Source organism: Pantherophis guttatus, chromosome 6 (assembly GCF_059756535.1).
Source record: "Pantherophis guttatus breed Tessera chromosome 6, ASM5975653v1, whole genome shotgun sequence".
In the NCBI taxonomy this organism is placed as follows: Eukaryota; Metazoa; Chordata; class Lepidosauria; order Squamata; family Colubridae; genus Pantherophis; species Pantherophis guttatus.
This window is the reverse complement of record NC_142068.1, coordinates 104,733,827-104,753,924: the sequence shown is the minus strand read 5'-3', so window position 1 is coordinate 104,753,924 and position 20,098 is coordinate 104,733,827. Positions and strand designations below refer to the sequence as shown.

Below are 20,098 nucleotides of genomic sequence, written 5' to 3'. Positions count from 1 at the left end.
AAGGGAAACAATAATAAGGATATAATAAATAATACTAGAATATGATATACTGGTATACTAGATTCTGTAACCATTAGGTTCTCTCTCTCCCTCTCTCTCTCTCTCTCTCTCTCTCTCTCTCTCTCTCTCTCTCTCTCTCTCTCTCTCTCTCTCTCTGGATGTGATTTATTTAACTCTGCAAAGTTTGAAAAACTAGTTGTTCACTAAGGTTGATTTTGTTCTTGGAGTCTGGTCACACTATTGCATCAGCCCTTTTGTGTGATGCCCTTGAGCATTAGCTTTCAAAATAAAGTTCCAACTCAGCTGGCAGCTATTTCAGGTCTGTGACATGCTCTGGCATTAACTGGCCCCCAGAGTTTTGTCTTTCATCACTATGCAAATAAATATCAGGTTTATTTGTTTTTTCAGCCACAGGTGCCGTGTATTCCCTCCGGGGCCACTTTCAAGCATGGAGCTCCCAAACCTCTTAAATCTAGATGACTGATTTAATTCCATCTCTGCCCCTGTTATTATGAGTCACATGGGGATTATTTCCCTTTCATTTCCCTCTAGAGAATTTCCCAACAATCTTTGACTGCAAGAACTAGCTGAATTATCCAGGGATCCCTCCTGAGAGGGAGAATTATGGTAAAAGTTTCAGCTCTGCTCTTTGGCCGAATCCTCCAGGGGAGACTTTGGGCAGAGAAATATGGAGTTTAGGGACAGGCAGAGTCTGTGCTCTTGAATGTACGTCTCTCTCCTTTCAAGATAAAGCTGAGTGTTTCTCTGTATTTGAATCAGGAAAGACACCTCAGATTCCACCTTGTGAGAGTCCTTTGATTCTTCTAATTCTTCTTTAGAAACAGGAAAGGGATTCATTGATTCATGCCATGAATGATGGACCTCCTGCTTCTGCTTCTGCTGCTGCTTTTGTCCCATCCAGTCTCTGGGAAGCTGAGAATGAAATGCCCGCTGAGTTCAGAGAACCAGGATGGAAAACAACCACAGAGCTTTTACAGCCCAGGAGACCATTTCATTGGTATAGTCATCACTGGAAATGAAAGATTGCATAGAAAGTTGCTTTTCAACATGGCTCCTTCTCTTCAGTTTGTTTTCCATGATTTGTAAGTCATTCAGTCATCCATCCATTCTAACCCTCTCCTTCTTTTCAGTTTTTTATTTTTCATTTCTTCCTATATTGGGGAATATGTCTAATTTCCTGAATGATTTTGATTTCCATGGCTTCTCTCTTTTGTCTGATTTTGTGAAAGAGACTCAAATCCAAAAATGGATCTGAAAAAAAGCTGAAAGGGCTGCAGATTATTTTCCTTTCTCACTTCAATCCTTAATTTATCACTTGAATAATGAATTTAAAGTAGTGGTGAAATCAGTTGTAGTTGCCATACCACAGCCATTCCCATATTTGTGTAACTGATCATTGCTTTTGGATCAATGTTGGCTTAAGGCTCAATAGACTTCTGGAAGATTATATATTAAAATCAGTATTTATTGTTGCTTTTGATTATAATAACATGTTTTAACAATAGGAGTCTTCATTGGTTTTCATATGGCTTACGGTTCATTTTCAACATTCAACTGGCCAACAAGCATTCCCATCTCTTGCACAATCTCACACTTGGCTACAACATCCATGACAACCATTTGAGCCCTTTCCACACTTCAGATGCCTTGCTGGACATTCTCTCCACTGGAGAAGCCAATGTCCCCAACTACGGCTGTGGAAGGAAGGAGAACCTTCTGGCTCTTCTTGATGCAGCTGACAGGGACATCTCCATCCAGATGTCAACATTAGGAGGCACCTACAAAGTCCCACAGGTTTGTGTGTCTTTTTCTCCATCTGGTAAAGTGAGGGGTGGGTGGTGGTGGGTGAACAATAGATGTAATCATGTCTTCTTCATGGAATTCAAGAGCTGCATATTATTTTCTCCATATTATCAAAAATGTCAATATTTTACCCCATTATGTTCATCTTGAGATTCATCATAAAAGGCCTGAAATACAAGCAATACATTCCCTGGAGAAGACATTCTACCAATTATTTAACCGATCAAAAAGTATCCTTGGTTGTTGGGGCCCCTATTAGCATCTTCATTTTCACAGATAAATGATGCCTGCCCTATCCACTGAGATTGAAGTTGGCAATAGTAGCATTTTACCTATCTAAAAAAATGGAATAAAAATTATAGGCCAAATAGACTAGCAGATATTGTGGTTAAAATTTATGCCATGATCCTCTTAGTTAAACTTGAGAAAAAATGCATTCCATGCAGAAGAACCAGAAGATTTTAGGTAGAATTAAAAGCTATATAGATTTTATAAGGAATAATGCACAAGTTAACAATCTAATATTGGCAACAGATTTGTCTTGAAATGTCTAATCTATATCAGTGAGGTAAAACAAGGTTTGCTGCTTTCTAGATGTTAGTGCAACATTTGACTCAATAAACAGAGAAATATGATGGAGAAAATGTTTTGCCCTCAAAATGGAGCTTAGACTGTTGGCCCTGATCCAAGCCCTTGTTTGAGAGGGAGGTTTGGACTCAATGGAGCCAAGAGAAGAAGGATCCATGCTTACTGTTAGATCGGCACAGGGAAAAGAGACGCGACTCAGCTATAGTCCGATCAGCACTTTATTTCAATAGGAAAACGAACTGCCGGCTGAGCTGCCGAGCCTCCTTTTATGCGGCTCCGGCAAGCCAGCCGGCCAATGACAGCTATTTAAAATTCCCACCAGTGGAATCAGCCAATCCCCCGGCAGATGTCCTTATAAGGACATAACACCCCTCCCCTCCTAGTTCTTAGTCAGTCAATCCGTGGCCGACATAGGTCACGTAATCGCGCAGGTAGGCGGGGCGGCTAATAGTCCTACCTGACCTGTGCGGCTCAGTTCTTTCATCGACGCTGCTCCGAACGAGTTGGCCTTCTGCTCTCTACTGTCCCTGCGGTGGAACATCCCGGGACTCGGCCGTTGAGTGTGCGGGGCCTCGCCTAGCGCCTCCGGCTGGAGTGGAGGAATCGTTCTGCGGTCAGTGAGGTCCCTCTTCCTGGCCGGGATGACGGATGCTCGGTTCCTGGCGTTCGCCTCTCGCTCAGACTGGACAGCTGAATCGCGGTAGGACCCTTGGCTCTTTTCCCTTTTCTTTGCCTCTTGTTCTGGGTCTCTCGCCGTCGGCGGTGGCGGAACATCCCCATGGATGTGCTCCCGCTTGTAGTTGTGGTTGTTGTTGGCCGGTCCCACTGGGGTGGGGTTGGCCTACCTTGTCGGGGTCGGGTAGGCCTCCCCCGATGGGGTAGTGTCGGTCTCCCTTGCCGGGGTGGTGGATGCCTACCCCGCTGGGTCGGTGTAGGCTTGCCATGTTGGGTTGTCGTCAGTCTACCCCGTCATGATGGTGGGAGTCCCTTTTGCTGGGGAATCGCCAGTCAGCGTTGTTGGTGAGATGATGGCCCATCGTGTTGGGTTGGTGCCGGTCTACCTCGTCTGCCTCGCTGGGGTGGAGGCGGCCCGCCGTGCCAGGTTGGTGCCAGCCTGCCCCGTCGGGGTGGGGCAGGTCTACCTCCTCAGGGTGTTGTAGGCCTACCTCATCGGGGTGTTGCAGGCCTACCTCGTTGGGGTGGCACAGGTCTACCTCATCGGGGTGGTTTCCCTTGACTTCCCTCCACCTTTTCCGGAGCTGGTCAATGTGCCGTCTGCAGGTTCGTCCATTGTCCAGCTCCACTTCGGCAGGCCCTGGAAGTTTAGCGCAAACACCACGTCTCCGCTTCTGAAACTCCGTGGTGGCTGTGAGTTGTTTGCTTTGCTTTGCGGGTTGTATTGGGGGTGAAGCCGATCTAGCGGAGATCGCAGCCATCATGGCGATGAGGCCGGAGGATTTTCTGGATGACCGGGCTCGGGTGGCATTTGTTATCAGCTCCCTCTCTGGCACTGCCGCCCGATGGGCCACGTCCCTGTTGCTGCAAAATAGCCCCTTGCTCCTGGACTATCAGGGCTTTTTGCAACACCTGCGCACCATGTTTGAAGACCCCCTCCGGGTGCAGACAGCAGCGAGGCGCATCAAGAACCTCCGCCAAGGCAAGCGCCCCCTACAGGACTATATTGCGGAGTTCCGACTGCTAGGCCAGGATTCAGCTTGGAATGAGGCGGCGCTGATGGATGCCTTCCAGGACGGCCTCTCCAACGAGATGCAGGACGAGCTGGTTCGTGTGGAGGCGCCTGCAACGGCGACAGCCCTGTCGGGCTCTTCTGGAACCACCGACAGCGTCGGCACCCCCGCGTTTCGCACCGACAGCGCCCAGGACCGCACCGCGTTTTGTGGCGATGGCTGAGGAGCCCATGGAGCTCGGAGCAGCCAGACCACAACTGACGGCCCAGGAGCGGATGCGGAGACACCAAGGGGGGTTGTGCCTCTATTGTGGCGAGGCTGGACATTTTGCCGCCTCGTGTCCCCGGAAGCGGAATGGACCGCTCAAGCCTGTTCCGGAGTCTCGGCGTGACCAGCCGGGAAACGGGCCAGGCCTGGCCTAGGGGAAACCCTGGGTCAGGCACGTGACCATGCCCCGCCAGAGTCGGCGGCTATGGACTGTGTGCCCCCTCGGCACCTGATTTTGAACACCCGGGTGTTGTTGGCTAACCGGTCGGAGGGGCTCCAGGCGCACGTGCTGGTGGACTCGGGGGCCACCACGAACTTTATGGACCAGGCCTTTGTGGCCCATTACAAAGTCCCCTTGGTTCCAGTGGACCCTCTGTTGAGGGTCGAGACTATCGATGGGCGGGAACTCGTGGCGGGGCCCATCAAATTCGCTACCCAGCCCTTGCGCCTTGCCATTGGGAACCACGAGGAGGCGATCCAGTTTTATGTGACGGCGGATCTGCACTTTCCCTTGGTCCTGGGGATGGCCTGGCTTCGGGCGCACGACCCTCAGGTGGCATGGTGGAGAAACGCCATCTCGTTCCCGAGCCTGCAGTGTGTCAACCACCTTCGCCACACCTGTGCCGGCCAGGACGTCTCTGCCCCGAACGTCTCCTTGCCTCTGGAGCTGACACCCTTCACAGACGTGTTCAGCGAGAAGGAGGCGGACCGCTTGCCCCCGCACCGACCCTACGACTGCGTGGTGGACCTGATGCCCAACGCGCCCCTGCCCTCGGGACGTTTGTACTCCATGTCGGAGCCCAAGCTGGCCACCTTACGGGACTTTCTGGAAAAGAACCTGGCCCGTGGGTTCATCTGGCCTTCGATCTCCCCGCTCTCGGCCCCAGTCCTCTTAGTGAAAAAGAAGATGGGGGACTTACGGCTGTGTTGCGACTACCGGCGCTTGAATGCCATCACAGTGCGGAATCGCTACCCCCGCCGCTGATCCCAGAGCTGATGGAGAGGTTGCTGGAGGCCTCGATCTTCACTAAGCTCGATCTCCGAGGGGCCTGCGGGCTCAGGTGCTGGAAGCGCAGCGACGGGACGACTGGTCGCAGCAGCGGAGAGCGGACGTCAGCCCCGCGTCCCCATGGACCGTGGAGGAGGGCTTGCTCAGGCACCGGGGTCGGCTGTACGTGCCCATGAGTCCGCTCCGAGCCCTCGTCATGAACCAGTGCCATGACAACCCCACGGCGGTGTCAGGTTTCGGTGCTATCTTGAATAAACTTCATTCTCAAACGCAAACTCTAATGAATCACTTTTATTTTAAGAATAGCCGAGTCCGACATTCCTGATTTCATTTTGCAGCCAAACTGGCCCCTCCTTCCAACCCCCTCCTCTTCCGCTCTCCAACCCCAATGTCCCATTGGCCATCATGCAGATCCATTTCTACCTCCCAGCACGTTCTTTTCACAGGAATGTAGCCCCCATCCTCGTCTCCCAGGAAACACTATCTGTACATACAAAACTAGGTAAAAGTTCATCTTGTTATGTCAGCGCTGGAAGAGAGCCTAATTTGGAACGCTGACAGGCGGGGCACTTCAGCTTCTTTAAGACTTTGAACTTAGTGACGCGGACTTTTTGGTGGCCTCGGGTATGGCACGACGTGCACGCCTACGTGACGTCCTGCGTGACGTGCCGACAGGCCAAAGCCGCGTCCGGCCCCCCTCCTGGACTCCTCCAGCCGCTGCCGACACCAGAGAGACCGTGGGGAGCCATCTCCATGGACTTCCTGACTGACCTGCCCGTCCGCTACATTCACGACCATCCTCGTGGTGGTGGATGCGCTCACGAAGATGGCACATTTCATCCCTGAGCCTGCCCTCGGCCCGCACCACGGCTCGCCTGTTCCTGCAGCACATCTTCCGCCTCCACGGCCTGCCGGATCAGGTGGTTTCGGACCGTGGGGCCCAGTTCACGGCCCGCTTCTGGAAAAGCCTGATGGCCGCGCTGGAGGTGCAGGTGTGCCTGTCGTCGTCGCACCATCCGGAGACTGACGGGGGCACGGAGAAGGTCATTGGCATACTGGAGCAGTACCTCCGCTGTTTTGTCAACCAGAGTAGGACAACTGGGCCGAGTACCTTCCCCTGGCGGAGTTTGCCTTTAACAACTCCCAACACACCTCCACCCAGATGACCCCGTTCCATGCCAATGTCGGATACCATCCACGGCTTTTCCCATTGATCATCATGGACTCCCCTGTTCCCGAGACCCGGGACTTCCTCTCGGAGCCGCAGGCGGTGCAGCAACTGGTGCGGCGGCAGCTGATCCGGGCAAAAGAGGATTATAAACGGTTCGCCGATCGCGCCCGCCGGGCGACGCCACCACTGGAAGTAGGAGATCGGGTGTGGCTGTCCACGAAACACCTCCCCACAGACCAGCCAGTGAGGAAACTGGCCCACCGCTTTATCGGTCTCTTCTCTATCAAGGCGGTCATCAACCTGGTGGCCTACCGGTTGACTCTACCCCGCTCCATGCAGCTCCACCCCATTTTTCATTGGTCCCTCCTGGTCCCTGAGGCCCCCGCGAGCCATCTCCGCCGCCCGACGACGCCTGCCCCCCCCAGCTGCAGCCGACGAGGACGACGCCTCGACGTACGAGGTGGACAGTATCCGGGACTCCCGTTGGCTGAAGGGGCGCTTCCAATACCTCATCGCCTGGAAGGGGTACAGGGCCGAGGATTTCACCTGGGTGGACGCGTCTGCCATTCAGGCCCCTGACCTGGTGCGGGCTTTCCACGAACAGTTCCTGTCCCAACCCCATCCCGACCGTCAGACCCAGGGGAAGAGCCCTGCGGTGGGGGATAGTGTTGTGGCCCCGCCCTCTGAGCCTATCCCATCGGAGGAAGAAAGCTCCGAGCATGAGGAAAAGGAGTCAGCCAGGCCTCCCTCTCCAGGCCCCTCCCCTCTGGCACTGTCTCAGGTGCTGGCCGAGGGAGAGGAGATTAGCAGGGAGACAGGTGTCTCGGATGAGAGTGAAGGAGAGACATCATTCCTGGACGCACGCCTCCGAAGGCGTGATAAACGATTGCAGCAGCTCAGGAGGCGTGCTAGGGATTAGAACTGAGTCACTGGACCACACCCCAGAGACTATATAATAGAGGGTGGTGGCCAGTGATCCTTGTGACGAACAAAAATAAACCTTGGATAGTCACTAAAGCATCGTCCGAAACTGCGGAGAGGAATATTATTTTCTGTTGGACTCTTGTACGCTGAGTATATTATCTTTCTGTTTCTGTGGAAATAAAAGCACTTGGCAGACGGTGTGTATATTGCTGCCAAGTTAAATAAAGACCTGGGTGTGTGCCAAGTGCTTCCTTAACCCTCGGCTGGCTGTGTTTGTGTGTGTGTGTGGACGGGGACAGAACATCTTGCTTGCAGCAGTTCGAGGTGTCTTTTGGATAGCTGCAGCTTGAGCTTCTTCAGCTGCCCCCCAGTCTATGATCGAGTAAGGCGATCCCGAGTCGATTTCCATGGGGCATGGTGTCCTTTCCACGTGAACGGTCACGTGGAACTTGTCGGATCCCTTGGCAGCGGCATGCGCTATAGTGATCTGATGGACCCCTCTGCTCTTTACGTGGCTCTCTCCGTCTCGCCGGGGGTATTGGGACCGTTTGGATGACCTCTGGTATTCGCGGTCCATGGTCCTGGGAGCCTCTGAGACTGGTTCTGCCGCTCTGCATGCCTCAGCGATGTGGCTCTTTCTCCTGCAGCGCCTGCAGGTCGCATCCCGCCAGTGACATCTGGCGCGTGGATGGTCCCCGTTGCAGCTGGCGCAGCATTCCTCCCGGCCACCATCTTGAGGCTTTTTCTGCCTTTGGGGTCTTGTGACCTTATGGACAGCCATTTCAAATTCAGAGTCAGACCCAGTGGTGGTCTCGTCTGAAGATTGTTGGGGATCCCTGTGGATCTTGTCGATCCCCTTGGATCTCCGCATCACGGCTACTGCTCTGTCGGAAGATTCGGCGGCTGTAGCTTCTTCGATCACATCTTTTAAGGACACTTTCTTCCGGCTGAGGAGTTTCTTTTGGACTGTGCTGTCCCTCATTCCGAAGACAATTAGGTCCCTTAGCTGGACATCCACATTCTCGAACTCGCAGCTGGCCGCGATTTTCCGGAGCGCCAATATGAAGTCCTTGACTGATTCCCCATCGTGCTGGTTCCGCTGATGGAAGTCGAACCAGTTGGCTAACGGGGTGCTTGATGGAGCGTAATGTTCCTGAAGGACTTCTTGTAGCTCAGACCATGGCATCAGCTCGATGTCTCTCGGTGTCACGAGGTCCATGGCCATTTCCAGGACCCCTGAGCCACAGTGAGCCAGGAAGAGAGCTCTCTTCCTGTTGTCGTCCAGATCGGTGAATCCGCTGCCCGCCAGGAATTGTCTGAATCGGACCATGAAGGACTTCCATTTCTCCTGGTTTGGCTCGAACGGAGCCAGCGAGATCTGTGGTCTGGACATGGTTCTGTGACTCAGCTTTGGCGATTCCGCTTCAGTGATTCAGCTCTTTTTCTGGGTGGTGGTGGCGATCGTGCCCGCTGATCTGCTGTCGGTTCTTTCCTCGTCCTTCGTCGCCAGTGTTAGATCAGCGCAGGGAAAAGAGACGTGACTCAGCTATAGTCCGATCATCACTTTATTTCAATAGGAAAACGAACTGCCGGGTGAGCCTCCTTTTATGTGGCTCCAGCAAGTCAGCCGGCCAATGACAGCTATTTAAAGTTCCTGCCAGTGAAATCAGCCAATCCCCCGGCGGATGTCCTTATAAGATCATAACACTTACCAAGGAGGAAGGGAAGGAGTGCATATTTAAACCCTTCTTATTCAGTGTAAATATGAATGACTTACCAGGAATAATGAAGGATAAAAAAACGAAGATCATTAATAAATCTTATTTTATTTTTTGACAAAAATGATTAAATTAGTGGACCAATGAAATGCAGGGCATGTAGTATACAGTACTTGGATTTCAGAAAGGCTTTGACAGAGAAACCACAACCTATTTCTCAGGAAATTAAAAATATGTGGGATAGACGGCATCACCCCCCAGATGGAGTCAGCCTGTGGTCCTCAATGGAACTACGTCTGCATGGAGGGAAACAAGCAGTGGGGGACCCCAAGGTTCCATTTTACGCCCAGTTCTCTTCAACATCTTCATCAATGATTTGGATGAGAGGAGAAATGGAGAAATCATCAAATTTAAAGACAACACTAAAGTGGCAGGAATAGCCAACGTACCAGAAGATAGACTGATGATCCAGATCGATCTAGATAGACTTGAACCCTGGGCCTATCTAACAAACTATAATTCATTGTAGAGAAAAGTAAGGTTTCATACTTAGGCTAGAAGAACCAAATGTACACTTACAGATGAGGTGAAACCTGGCTCCATAGCAGTAACTGTGAGAGGGATCTTGGAGTCCCAGTAGACAATCACCTAAATATGAGCCAGCAATCTGTGGCAGCAGCCCAAAAAGCTAATTCAGTCCTAGGTTGCATTAACAGAGGGATAAAATCAAGAATACATATGAAGTATTGGTACCATATTATAATGCCTTGGCAAGACCACACTTGGATTAGTGCATCCAGCTTTGGCCACCATATTATAAAAAAGATGTAGAGACTCTGGAAAGAGTGCAGAAAAGATGATTAAGGGCCTGGAGACTAAAACATATGAGGAACAGTTGCAGAAATTCAGTATGTCTAGTCTAGTGAAAAGGACGAGGGGTGACATCATAGCAATGTACCAATATTTGGGGGGCTGCCACAGAGAAGAGGAGGTCCACCTATTTTCCAAAGTACTAGAAGGCAAGACAAGAAACAATGGATGGAAACTAATCAAGGAGAGAAACAATCTAGAACTAAGGAGAAATTTCCTAATGGTGAGGAATGGAACGTCTCCCCTTCAGAAATTGTGGGTGGTCCATCACTGGAGGCTTCTAAGAAGAGACTGGACAGCCACTTGTCTGGAATAGTATAGATAGATACAGATTAAGAGAGTTGGAAGGGACCTTGTAGGTCATCTAGTCCAAGCAGACCCTACACCATTTCTGACAGATGACGGTCCAGTCTCTTTGTCGAGTCCTACCGGAGCTCGCCATCAATGGAGGGTGTGGGAGGAAAAGGAGTGGAGATAAGCAGCCGCAGCAAACACACAAATAGTTCCTGGATAGCAGCATTCAGGGCGATGATTGATGACGTTGCTGGGCCTCTCCGATTCTGCTGTCCTCGCTGCTCTGGTGCTCGCAGCTGTTACTGTTAAGGGAGTGGGGGGTGCTTGATTGATAATCACCGGATGTATGTTTAAGGGGCTGAGTTTTTGTTAAATAGCACTGTGGTGTGATTACACCCAGCGCTGACTTTGAACCAAAACACCGACTTGTACTTTACTTTTGACTGCAAGCTTATCATTGCCAAAGTAAACCCTGATTCTCTGTGCGTTACTGGTGATTATTTCCTATCGCAGTTCTGAACGAACGACAAGCCGAGAGAAAGTCAGCGCTTGGTTCCTTTTCGCAAGAGGTGAGGAGTCCCTGTGGCTTTGCAGCAAAGGGGGATATGGCAGAAGGGACAGCCTTGGAAGAGCAGGAGTGTGGTGGAGATGTGGAGGGCTGGAGGGAAAGACGATGGACTGAGGAGGATGAAGGGGATTGGGGGTATCCCGCCTCATCCGGTCCCAGCACCATGGATATGCTACGTGAGTGTTTTGGGGAATCTGGATTTCGTGACGCCCCATCCTGGCAGCCCTGGGTTGCAGGGCTGGAGCCTCCAGGTTCTTCTTGGCAGGATACAGGGGTGACTGCTTCGGAGACCCAATTCCGGCTCACAAGTCCTAAATTGAGGATGGAGCGGACCTCTAGACGATCCATGGACCAACCCCCTCCAGAACAAGACCAAGGTGCCTCGTCGGGAGACCTTGGAGCCGGTCCTGAGCCCCAAGCAACGCAATTGGCAGGGGGCTTACCTGTTGGGGGTCGCGGGGCGACGAGGGACCGACCTAGGCAGGACAGGAGAGCGACTGGAGCAGCGAGGACCCCAGGCCCCATGCCTTGGCCTCCGGGGGCCCCGCCGGGGCTGTGGGTCCCGCAGGCCGTTTGGGGACCGCCTGCCCTGCAGACTTCCTTTGACGGAAGCCCTGAACGAGTGGCTCTTTTCTTAAGCCAGGTGATAAGCCATATGGACCAATATGGACAGTGGTATCCCTCCCAGTGGGCTATGGTGGTTGCTGTTACGGGGGTCCTGACGGGAGAAGCGGCTGAGTGGGTGGCAGGCCTCCATGCTAAACATGCAAGGGAACTCGTGGACATGGGACGATTTCTGGAGGCTCTTCGTGCCAGATTTGAAGACGAAACAAGCGCCCAGGTTGCAGAGGGGGATTTGTTTGCGCTTAAGCAACGGGGCGTACCAGCAAAGGAGTATGTACAGGAGTTCCGAAAGATTGCGGCTCGGTTGGTGGGGTGGCCAGAACGTCTTCTGGTGCACCAATTCCATAAAGGACTAGACCATGATTTACGGCAAGCCTGCGTGTACCGGGGCTTGCCCCCCAAGTTGAGTGTGTGGTACAAGGCAGCCATCGAATTGGACGTCGGTCTCCGAGAATTCCGTATACGGGGTGAAGGGGTTGCAAGTCAAGGAAAACGACCAGCAGAACGCACACAAACACCCAAGGAGACTAAACCGAATGCTGGCTCCGGCTTGGGGGAAAGGATCCAGCGGCCTGCGTTTCGTTGCTTCAGATGTAATCGCCTTGGTCATCGAGCAGCTGACTGTCCTCATCCCATGCCCCGCAACTCGGACCAAAACCCCCCTCCTAGAGCTGTGTTGAGAGGCAGAGGCCGACCAACATCCGAACGGTCCCAAATGACTCAAACATCCTGTATGGAGAGGGATCCCCTGGCTACAGATACTAAGAAAGTGGTGGCGGAAAAATTCCCGATTGTGGCTGGGGATAGTGATGACGACGATGAGGACCAACACGACCCGATGGTGAGCGACCCCATCCGACCTTTTGTGGTACCAGTCGTACTCCGAAACCCACGGGCAACCACTGGACGCCGATATGAGGCATTGATTGACTCAGGGTGTACTCGTTGTTTAATTCGTAGGGCAATAGTTGACGAACTTGGGCTGCGGGTTGTGCGGTTGAGAACCCCTATTACATTTGAACAAATGGATGGTTCATTGCTGGGAGGGGCACCAGTGACTCATATAACAGAAAAGGTGCACCTCGATATTGGGGAGCATACCGAAACTATTCGGTTTATTATAGTGGAGAAAATGTTAGAACCAGTAATTTTAGGATTAGCATGGTTGGACAAGTGGGCTCCTACGATATGGTGGGAAGGGGTTTTTCGCAAACTTCGATTACCGTTGGGACCTCCCCCTACCAAGGAGGAAAAGGAGCCAGCAGGGGGAATAGAAGTAGAGAGCCCACCAGCAGACACGACGTATCCTAATGTGTATAAGGATCTCGCCAGAGTCTTTAGTGAGGAGGAATGTGAGACCCTGCCTCCTCACCGGCCTACGGATTGCAGTATTGAGTTAATACCCGGGGCGAAGCTACCCAAGCCCCGGATGTATTCAATGACACAACCCGAACTAAAAGAATTACGAAAATATATAGACAAGAACTTGGCCCGGGGTTTTATCACACCTAGTCGATCAAAGATGGCTGCCCCTGTCCTGTTTCGTGGGAAGAAAGATGGGGGTTTACGCTTATGCGTTGACTTCAGAGGTCTCAATGCAATGTGTGTGGAGCCCCTCTATCCACTTCCTTTAATGAAAGACCTGTTAGCTGCCCTAGCCACCGGTTGTATCTTTACGAAACTCGACCTACGCGAAGCGTATTATAGGATACGAATCAAACCAGGGGATGAGTGGAAAACAACATTCAATTGTCCCTTGGGAAGCTATCAGTTCCATGTCATGCCGTTCGGACTACAGGGCGCCCCTGCGGTGTTCATGCAGTTCATCAATGAAGTGCTGCATGAACATCTGTACAGGGGTGTCCTTGTATATTTGGATGACATCTTAATTTACACGCAAACTGAAGAGGAACATATATCTCTGGTCCGACAGGTCTTAGACAAATTATTAGCTGCTAGGCTGTACGTGAAACTATCCAAATGTGAGTTTCACAAAAAGAGGATAGATTATCTAGGCTATAGAATATCAGAGAGCGGGGTAGAGATGGATCCCAGAAAAGTCCAGGCAGTGCTTGAATGGCAGGCCCCTAGAACCAGAAAGCAATTGCAGAGCTTTCTAGGCTTTGCAAACTTCTATCGGCAGTTCATTCCCAGATTTGCTGGAATAGCCCTACCACTAACGGATCTGTTACGGACCAAACCGGCCACGGCTAAACCAAAGCCGGGACAAGCGTTGACGTGGTCGTCAGCGTGTCAAATGGCTTTCGAGCAGTTAAAAACACTCTTTGCTCAAGAACCAGTACTCAAGCATCCAGACCCAACGCAGGCATTCGTAGTCCAGGCAGATGCTAGCGACGTGGCTGTAGGAGCAGTACTCCTACAAAGAACACAGCAGGGAGGGTTACAACCTTGTGCCTATACGTCTAAAAAGTTAACCACGACAGAGCGGGCATGGGCGATCTGGGAAAAAGAGGCATTCGCGGTCCGTTGGGCGTTGATGACATGGCGACATCTCTTGGAGGGGGCATCTCATCCTTTTGAGGTACGGACGGACCATAAAAACTTAGAAGCCTTACAAACACCCAGGCGACTATCTCCCAAACAGATAAGGTGGGCACAATATTTTCAGCGTTTCTCTTTCCGGTTGCGGTATGTTCCTGCTGGGAAAAACTTCCTGGCTGATGCGCTGTCCCGGATGCCACAGTATAATAGCAAGCAAGAGGAAGTGATAGAACCTCTAATTGCACCTTCCCAAATCCTATTAAGACTTACAGAAGTAGATGGTCACTTACGTACCGAGTTTAAAACAGCTTTACAACAGGATCAATGGGTAATCCAAAACCCCTCTATGGTTAGCTATAATGATGGAATAGCGTGGAGGGAGAATAGAATATATGTTCCAGAACGTTTACGGAACGTAGTGTTATGCAGGTGCCATGATGCCAAGTCAGCAGGCCATTTTGGGTATTTAAAAACTCTACACCTTGTGAGGAGGCAATTCTGGTGGCCACGAATGCGTAAGGACATAGAAACATACGTAAAAGGTTGCACAACCTGTGCAACCGCCAAACCCTGGTCTGGACGACCGTTAGGACTATTACAGACAGTTGCGAATCCTAGCAGGCCTTGGGAAGAGATCGCTATGGATTTCATAGTCAATCTCCCCCCTAGCCATGGCCACACTGTAATTTGGACGGTGGTAGATCTGTTTTCGAAACAGGCCCACTTTGTGCCATGTAAAAGCATACCATCCGCGTGACAATTAACCGAACTCTTTTTACAACATATCTATCGTCTCCATGGAGCACCTAAGAGGATTATATCCGACCGCGGTGTTCAATTCACCTCTAAGTTTTGGAGACGATTTGTCCGTTTAATTGGGTCCTCTCAAGGGTTAAGTTCAGCATTCCACCCGAGCACTAATGGGGCGGCTGAACGGGCCAATGCCATGGTCGAAAGATATATCAGATGCTACGTTTCTTACCAGCAGACGAATTGGTCAGGACTCCTGCCTTTCGCCGAAGTGGCATATAACAACATACCTCACCGCAGTACTGGGTTCTCCCCTTTCCAAGTAATATATGGCCGAGAGTTTTCAGCCATTCCAGAGTTAGATCCCCCTATGACAGACGGTGACACGCCACGCGGTTGGGCCGATAAAATTAGTCATGTATGGCCAAGTGTAAAAACAGCATTACAAAAGGCAGCAGACGAGTACAAAAAATATGCAGACAAGAAAAGAGCTGATCCAAAACCATTCCGGATAGGAGACAAAGTATACTTATCTACGAAATACCTTAAACTCCGACTGCCCAGTAAAAAATTAGGACCTAAATATATAGGACCATTTCCCATAACACAAGTCATCAATCCCGTAACCGTAGCTCTTAAACTTCCCCCTCTGTTCAGTAGGATACATCCCGTATTCCATAGCAGTTTGGTGAAACCGGTGACGATAGAAAGTACCTCGACTACTCCACCGGGTCCCGTGCATACCAACCAATATGAGATAGATCGAATATTGGACTCCAGGGTTCGTAGTGGGATGTTACAATATCTTGTGCGATGGAAAGGATACCCTGTAACACAGGCCTCGTGGGTGGCAGCACCCGATGTTCACGCTGCCCGATTGATACAACGGTTCCATCGGAAATACCCAGACAAACCTAATACAGGATCGTAACAGTGACTAACATTTGTATGCTTTCTATTTATCGGTGAGCTCCCGGTAGGGGGGGCCGCCTGTCGAGTCCTACCGGAGCTCGCCATCAATGGAGGGTGTGGGAGGAAAAGGAGTGGAGATAAGCAGCCGCAGCAAACACACAAATAGTTCCTGGATAGCAGCATTCAGGGCGATGATTGATGACGTTGCTGGGCCTCTCCGATTCTGCTGTCCTCGCTGCTCTGGTGCTCCAAGCTGTTACTGTTAAGGGAGTGGGGGGTGCTTGATTGATAATCACCGGATGTATGTTTAAGGGGCTGAGTTTTTGTTAAATAGCACTGTGGTGTGATTACACCCAGCGCTGACTTTGAACCAAAACACCGACTTGTACTTTACTTTTGACTGCAAGCTTATCATTGCCAAAGTAAACCCTGATTCTCTGTGCGTTACTGGTGATTATTTCCTATCGCAGTTCTGAACGAACGACAAGCCGAGACTCTTCTTGAAAGCTTCCAGTGATGAAGCTCCCACAACTTCTGAAGGCAGCTTTATCTCTTTATTTCCAGGTTGAATCTCTCCTTGTTCAGTTTCCATCCATTATTCATTGTCCGGCCTTTGGGTGCTTTGGAAAACAGCTTGACCCCCTCCTCTCTGTGGCAGCCCTTCAAATATTGGAAAACTTCTATCATGTCTCCCCTGGTCCTTCTCTTCACTAGATCAGCCATGCCCAGTTCCTGCAACCGTTCATTGTATGTTTTAGCCTCCAGTCCCCTAATCCTCTTGGTTGCTCTTCTCTGCCCTTTTTCTAGAGTCTCAACATCTTTTTTATAGTGTGGTGACCAAAACTGGATGCAGGATTCTAGGTGTGGTCTTACTAAGGCTTTATAGGGTAGTATTAGTACCTCTCTTGATCTTGATCGTATCCCTCTGTTAATGAAATTTAGGATTGCATTGTCTTTTTTGGCTGCCGCTGCACACTCTTGACTCATATTTTATTGGTTGTCCACCAAGAGTCCAGGATCCCTCTCACAGTTACTGCTATTATGCCTGGTTTTCTGCTTGAACAGGGGGTTGGACTGGAAGACCTCCAAGGTCCCTTCCAACCCTTTTATTTTGTTATACGTTCTGTTCTAGGTACACATGTTTAGCCTGCTAAATTCCTATTGGAATACACTGATTTATACAGATAATGTGATTTTATCATACTTACACATTGGATTGTATAGACTTGGATTTTTTTTGTCTTAATAATTATCTGATAATTTATAAAGCAAGTTCAAAAGTTATGGTCTTTGTGAAATGACATCATAGCCATGGATGGTCAGACAATAGAGCAAGTAACACCTTTCCTTACCTGGGGTTGTTTTCTCTGAGCCTGAATCTTGGCTCCCTCATCATCCAAGGAGCTCAGTTAGAGAAAGGGCAGGAGTGAAAGTGGTGCTTAAATTAAAACCTCTTAGCTCTCCAGCTTCTTCAGTCCCAATTATTAAAGTATCTGAGGCCCAGTTTTCCCCCATGTTCTTACATCAATCTGATGTTTGGGGCTTCAGAGAGAAACCACCAGCAGAACCAACCCAATCTCAGCCTCTGAGGAGTATCTTGGGGTACTCAAGGACTCCAGCTGCTGCCCTCAGAGCTGATTTGGGAATTTACCCAATTTCTGTTTTGTCTAAATTCAGAAAATATGGGTATTATTGGCATGAAATTTAATCTATGGAAACTGACAGACTCTGAAAATTGTGGCTGTTGGAACAGACAAAACTTCAATTAGAGACCAAACTTGGATTAAGCAACTGACAAATCTTTGAGGTCTGCCTGTTTCTTGTATAACTGGAGAAAGAAGTTAAAAAATTTCCTCCAGAAAGAATCTGGGATATAGAAGCAAAAAAAGATGCAGCAATTAAAAGATGCACCTCGAAAATTATAATAGGCCCTTTATTGGAATAGAATACTCCAGTTGGCATTTGCACGTGTTAATATAATTGTGATAAATTATACAATCTTGCTAATAGTCTGTCTTTAATATTTTAAACAATGTCTGATTAACAAACTATTCTAATACATTCATGATTTATTAAAATCTAATATTTTGGACTTGATCTGACCTCAGATATAACACAACTTTCTTCATTGTTTTTTAGATCAGTCATACAATTGTTTCAAAGGCTCTGAGTGATAAAAGGAAATTCCCCTTTTTCCACCGGATGAATCCCAAAGAAGGAATCCAGTACCCAGCAATTGTCCCACTGCTCCTCCATTTCAGATGGACCCTGATTGGCCTCTTTGCTTCAGACACAGAAAATGGAGAGAATTTCATGAGGATTTTTTCTCCTATGCTTGTCAGGAGTGGAATTTGTGTGGTTATATCACAACTGTTCTCAACAACTGGATATACAGCATCCCTCAGGGATTCCCTCTCTAAGTGGAGACAAGTCAACGTCTTTGTTCACTTCATGGAATTTGGTTCCATTTGGGAGAGAATTCTTCCTTTCCATTTCACATTGATGCGTCTGCCAGGACCCATTGAAGGGAAAGTCTGGATCCTCACAAATTTTATAGGGTATAAAATAAACAAGCATAGAAAGCGTAGACTTCTCAAATACATCCATAGTATTTTGAACTTTAGTCATCTGGCAAAAGAAAGGCCAATTGATTCTGCCTTTGAACCCCTTTTCTTTGTGGAAGAAAAGTTTCAAGATCCTTATTTTCTCTGTTCTCTTTCAAACATCGTCTTTTCTGTCAAAGGCCGCAGAAGATGCACCCAGAAAGCCCCACTGGAGACCCAGGAGAAAAGGAACAGGATCCGGGCCCCAAATCACTATCTATGTTACAGTATCATTCAGACTCTGGCCCAGGCCTTGAATGCCGCTTATTCCTCCAGATCGAGGAGGAGAAGGAAGGAGGGAGAAAAGAGTTTCGGGTCTCCAAGGCTGCAGCCATGGCAGGTATGGTGGTCCTGATATGGATCCATTAATCGGAGATCCTTTGGAGGAGGAATCCAGAGGAGAAGGAGGGGAACCAACTCAACAGATCTGTCCAATTCAATTACTCAGGGAATAATGGTTCCAAAGAGTAGATACCATGGCATTTTGATATTACAAACTGCTAATTTGAAAATGCTGTATTCTTTTTTAAATAAAATTCCTGTATTTGTGGGTTGTGATGAGCATGGTGGAATTTTCCCTTTGTTCCGTCCCCATTGCAGGAGGGTCTGTGTGCAGCTCAACAGGCAGCTAAACCCCCCTCTTCTCCTCCAGTGAAAGGGAGCCTGGGGTGGATCTGGGTGTTTCATTGGGAGAAAAGGGCACGGAGAAACTGAGGAGATGCAAAGAGTGAGAATCAAAGATAAATAGGAGATAGGCAGCATTAACTAACAGCCAACAAAGAAGCAGCTGGAACCTCTCCAAGGATGCTCCGTGTGAGGGACGGAGGCCTCCGGATGACCATGTGTCTCGATCAAACCGGCTGCTTCCGTCTCCTCCAAAGGCTGAGAGAAAAGGGAGTCTGGCTTCAGACCATACAGTTAGGCTTATCTGCCCCCGGCCACTAGGTGGGGCTAGAGCAACAACAGCACAATAGATACATGTTGTGGCATGACAACCTTTCTAAATTTGGAGGACACCCTGAGACCATCTAGCCCAACCCCTCCTCTGCAGGAATCCCAGTTAAAGCTTCTCTGACTGATGGCTGCTCAGCCTTTGCATTCAGACAATCCATGAAGAGGAGACTGAACTTCTCTGCTTCACTGGCTCAGCTCTAAAACAGCAAATTCTCCTCCAAGCGTGGTGCCTGCAAGGGGACGTGGTCCTTGAGTTGGGGTCTCCCCAAACCAGAACGTTCACTTCCTGAGATTCTTATGGCTGCATTTGCCTTCTTTCCATGAACATCTTCCTGCTGACTCAGATTCTGTTTCCAGTTACTGTATTTTTCAGAGTATAAAATGCACCTTTTCCCCACTAAAAGGGGGTGAAAATTTAGATGGGTCTTATACACCAAATATAGCCCTGCCCACCCACTGGCCCCCACCCTTTGCCCTCTGCCTCCTTGCAAGCAAACAGCAAGAAAAAACAGCTCTTTTCAGCTTCAGCACAGCCTAATTAGCACAAGTTGATTGGATCGGCCTCCCAATTCTCAGCTGATTTGCTCTCAGTTGTTTTGCGCAGGGCTCTGCTACGTTACTGCAAAGAGGTAAATTGCTGGGCAGATTTTTTTCTCCTTGTGCTAATCAAGCTATGCTGAAAACGAAAATGAAAATAAAGCAGGCTGTTTGCTGTTTGCTGCAATGAGGCAAAATTGCTCAGAGGCAGAGGGAAATTTCTTTGTCTTCTTTTCCTCACCAAAAAAGGTAGGTGCATCTTATACTCTGCTGCATCTCTCTTGAACCCTTGGCC

The 20,098-nt window shown here is 49.6% G+C and overlaps 1 protein-coding gene across 1 annotated transcript; it reads left to right on the top strand.

The window, feature by feature from the left end:
• The first annotated feature begins 396 nt into the window (after positions 1-396).
• On the top strand, positions 397-18,866 carry LOC148113230 (vomeronasal type-2 receptor 26-like). The gene is made up of 3 exons (XM_087871951.1): positions 397-1,103; positions 1,527-1,815; positions 17,849-18,866. Exons 1-3 carry the CDS (start codon positions 874-876, stop codon positions 18,665-18,667), a joined length of 1,338 nt encoding a protein of 445 aa, XP_087728077.1. The 5' UTR covers positions 397-873; the 3' UTR covers positions 18,668-18,866.
• Positions 18,867-20,098: the final 1,232 nt, after the last annotated feature.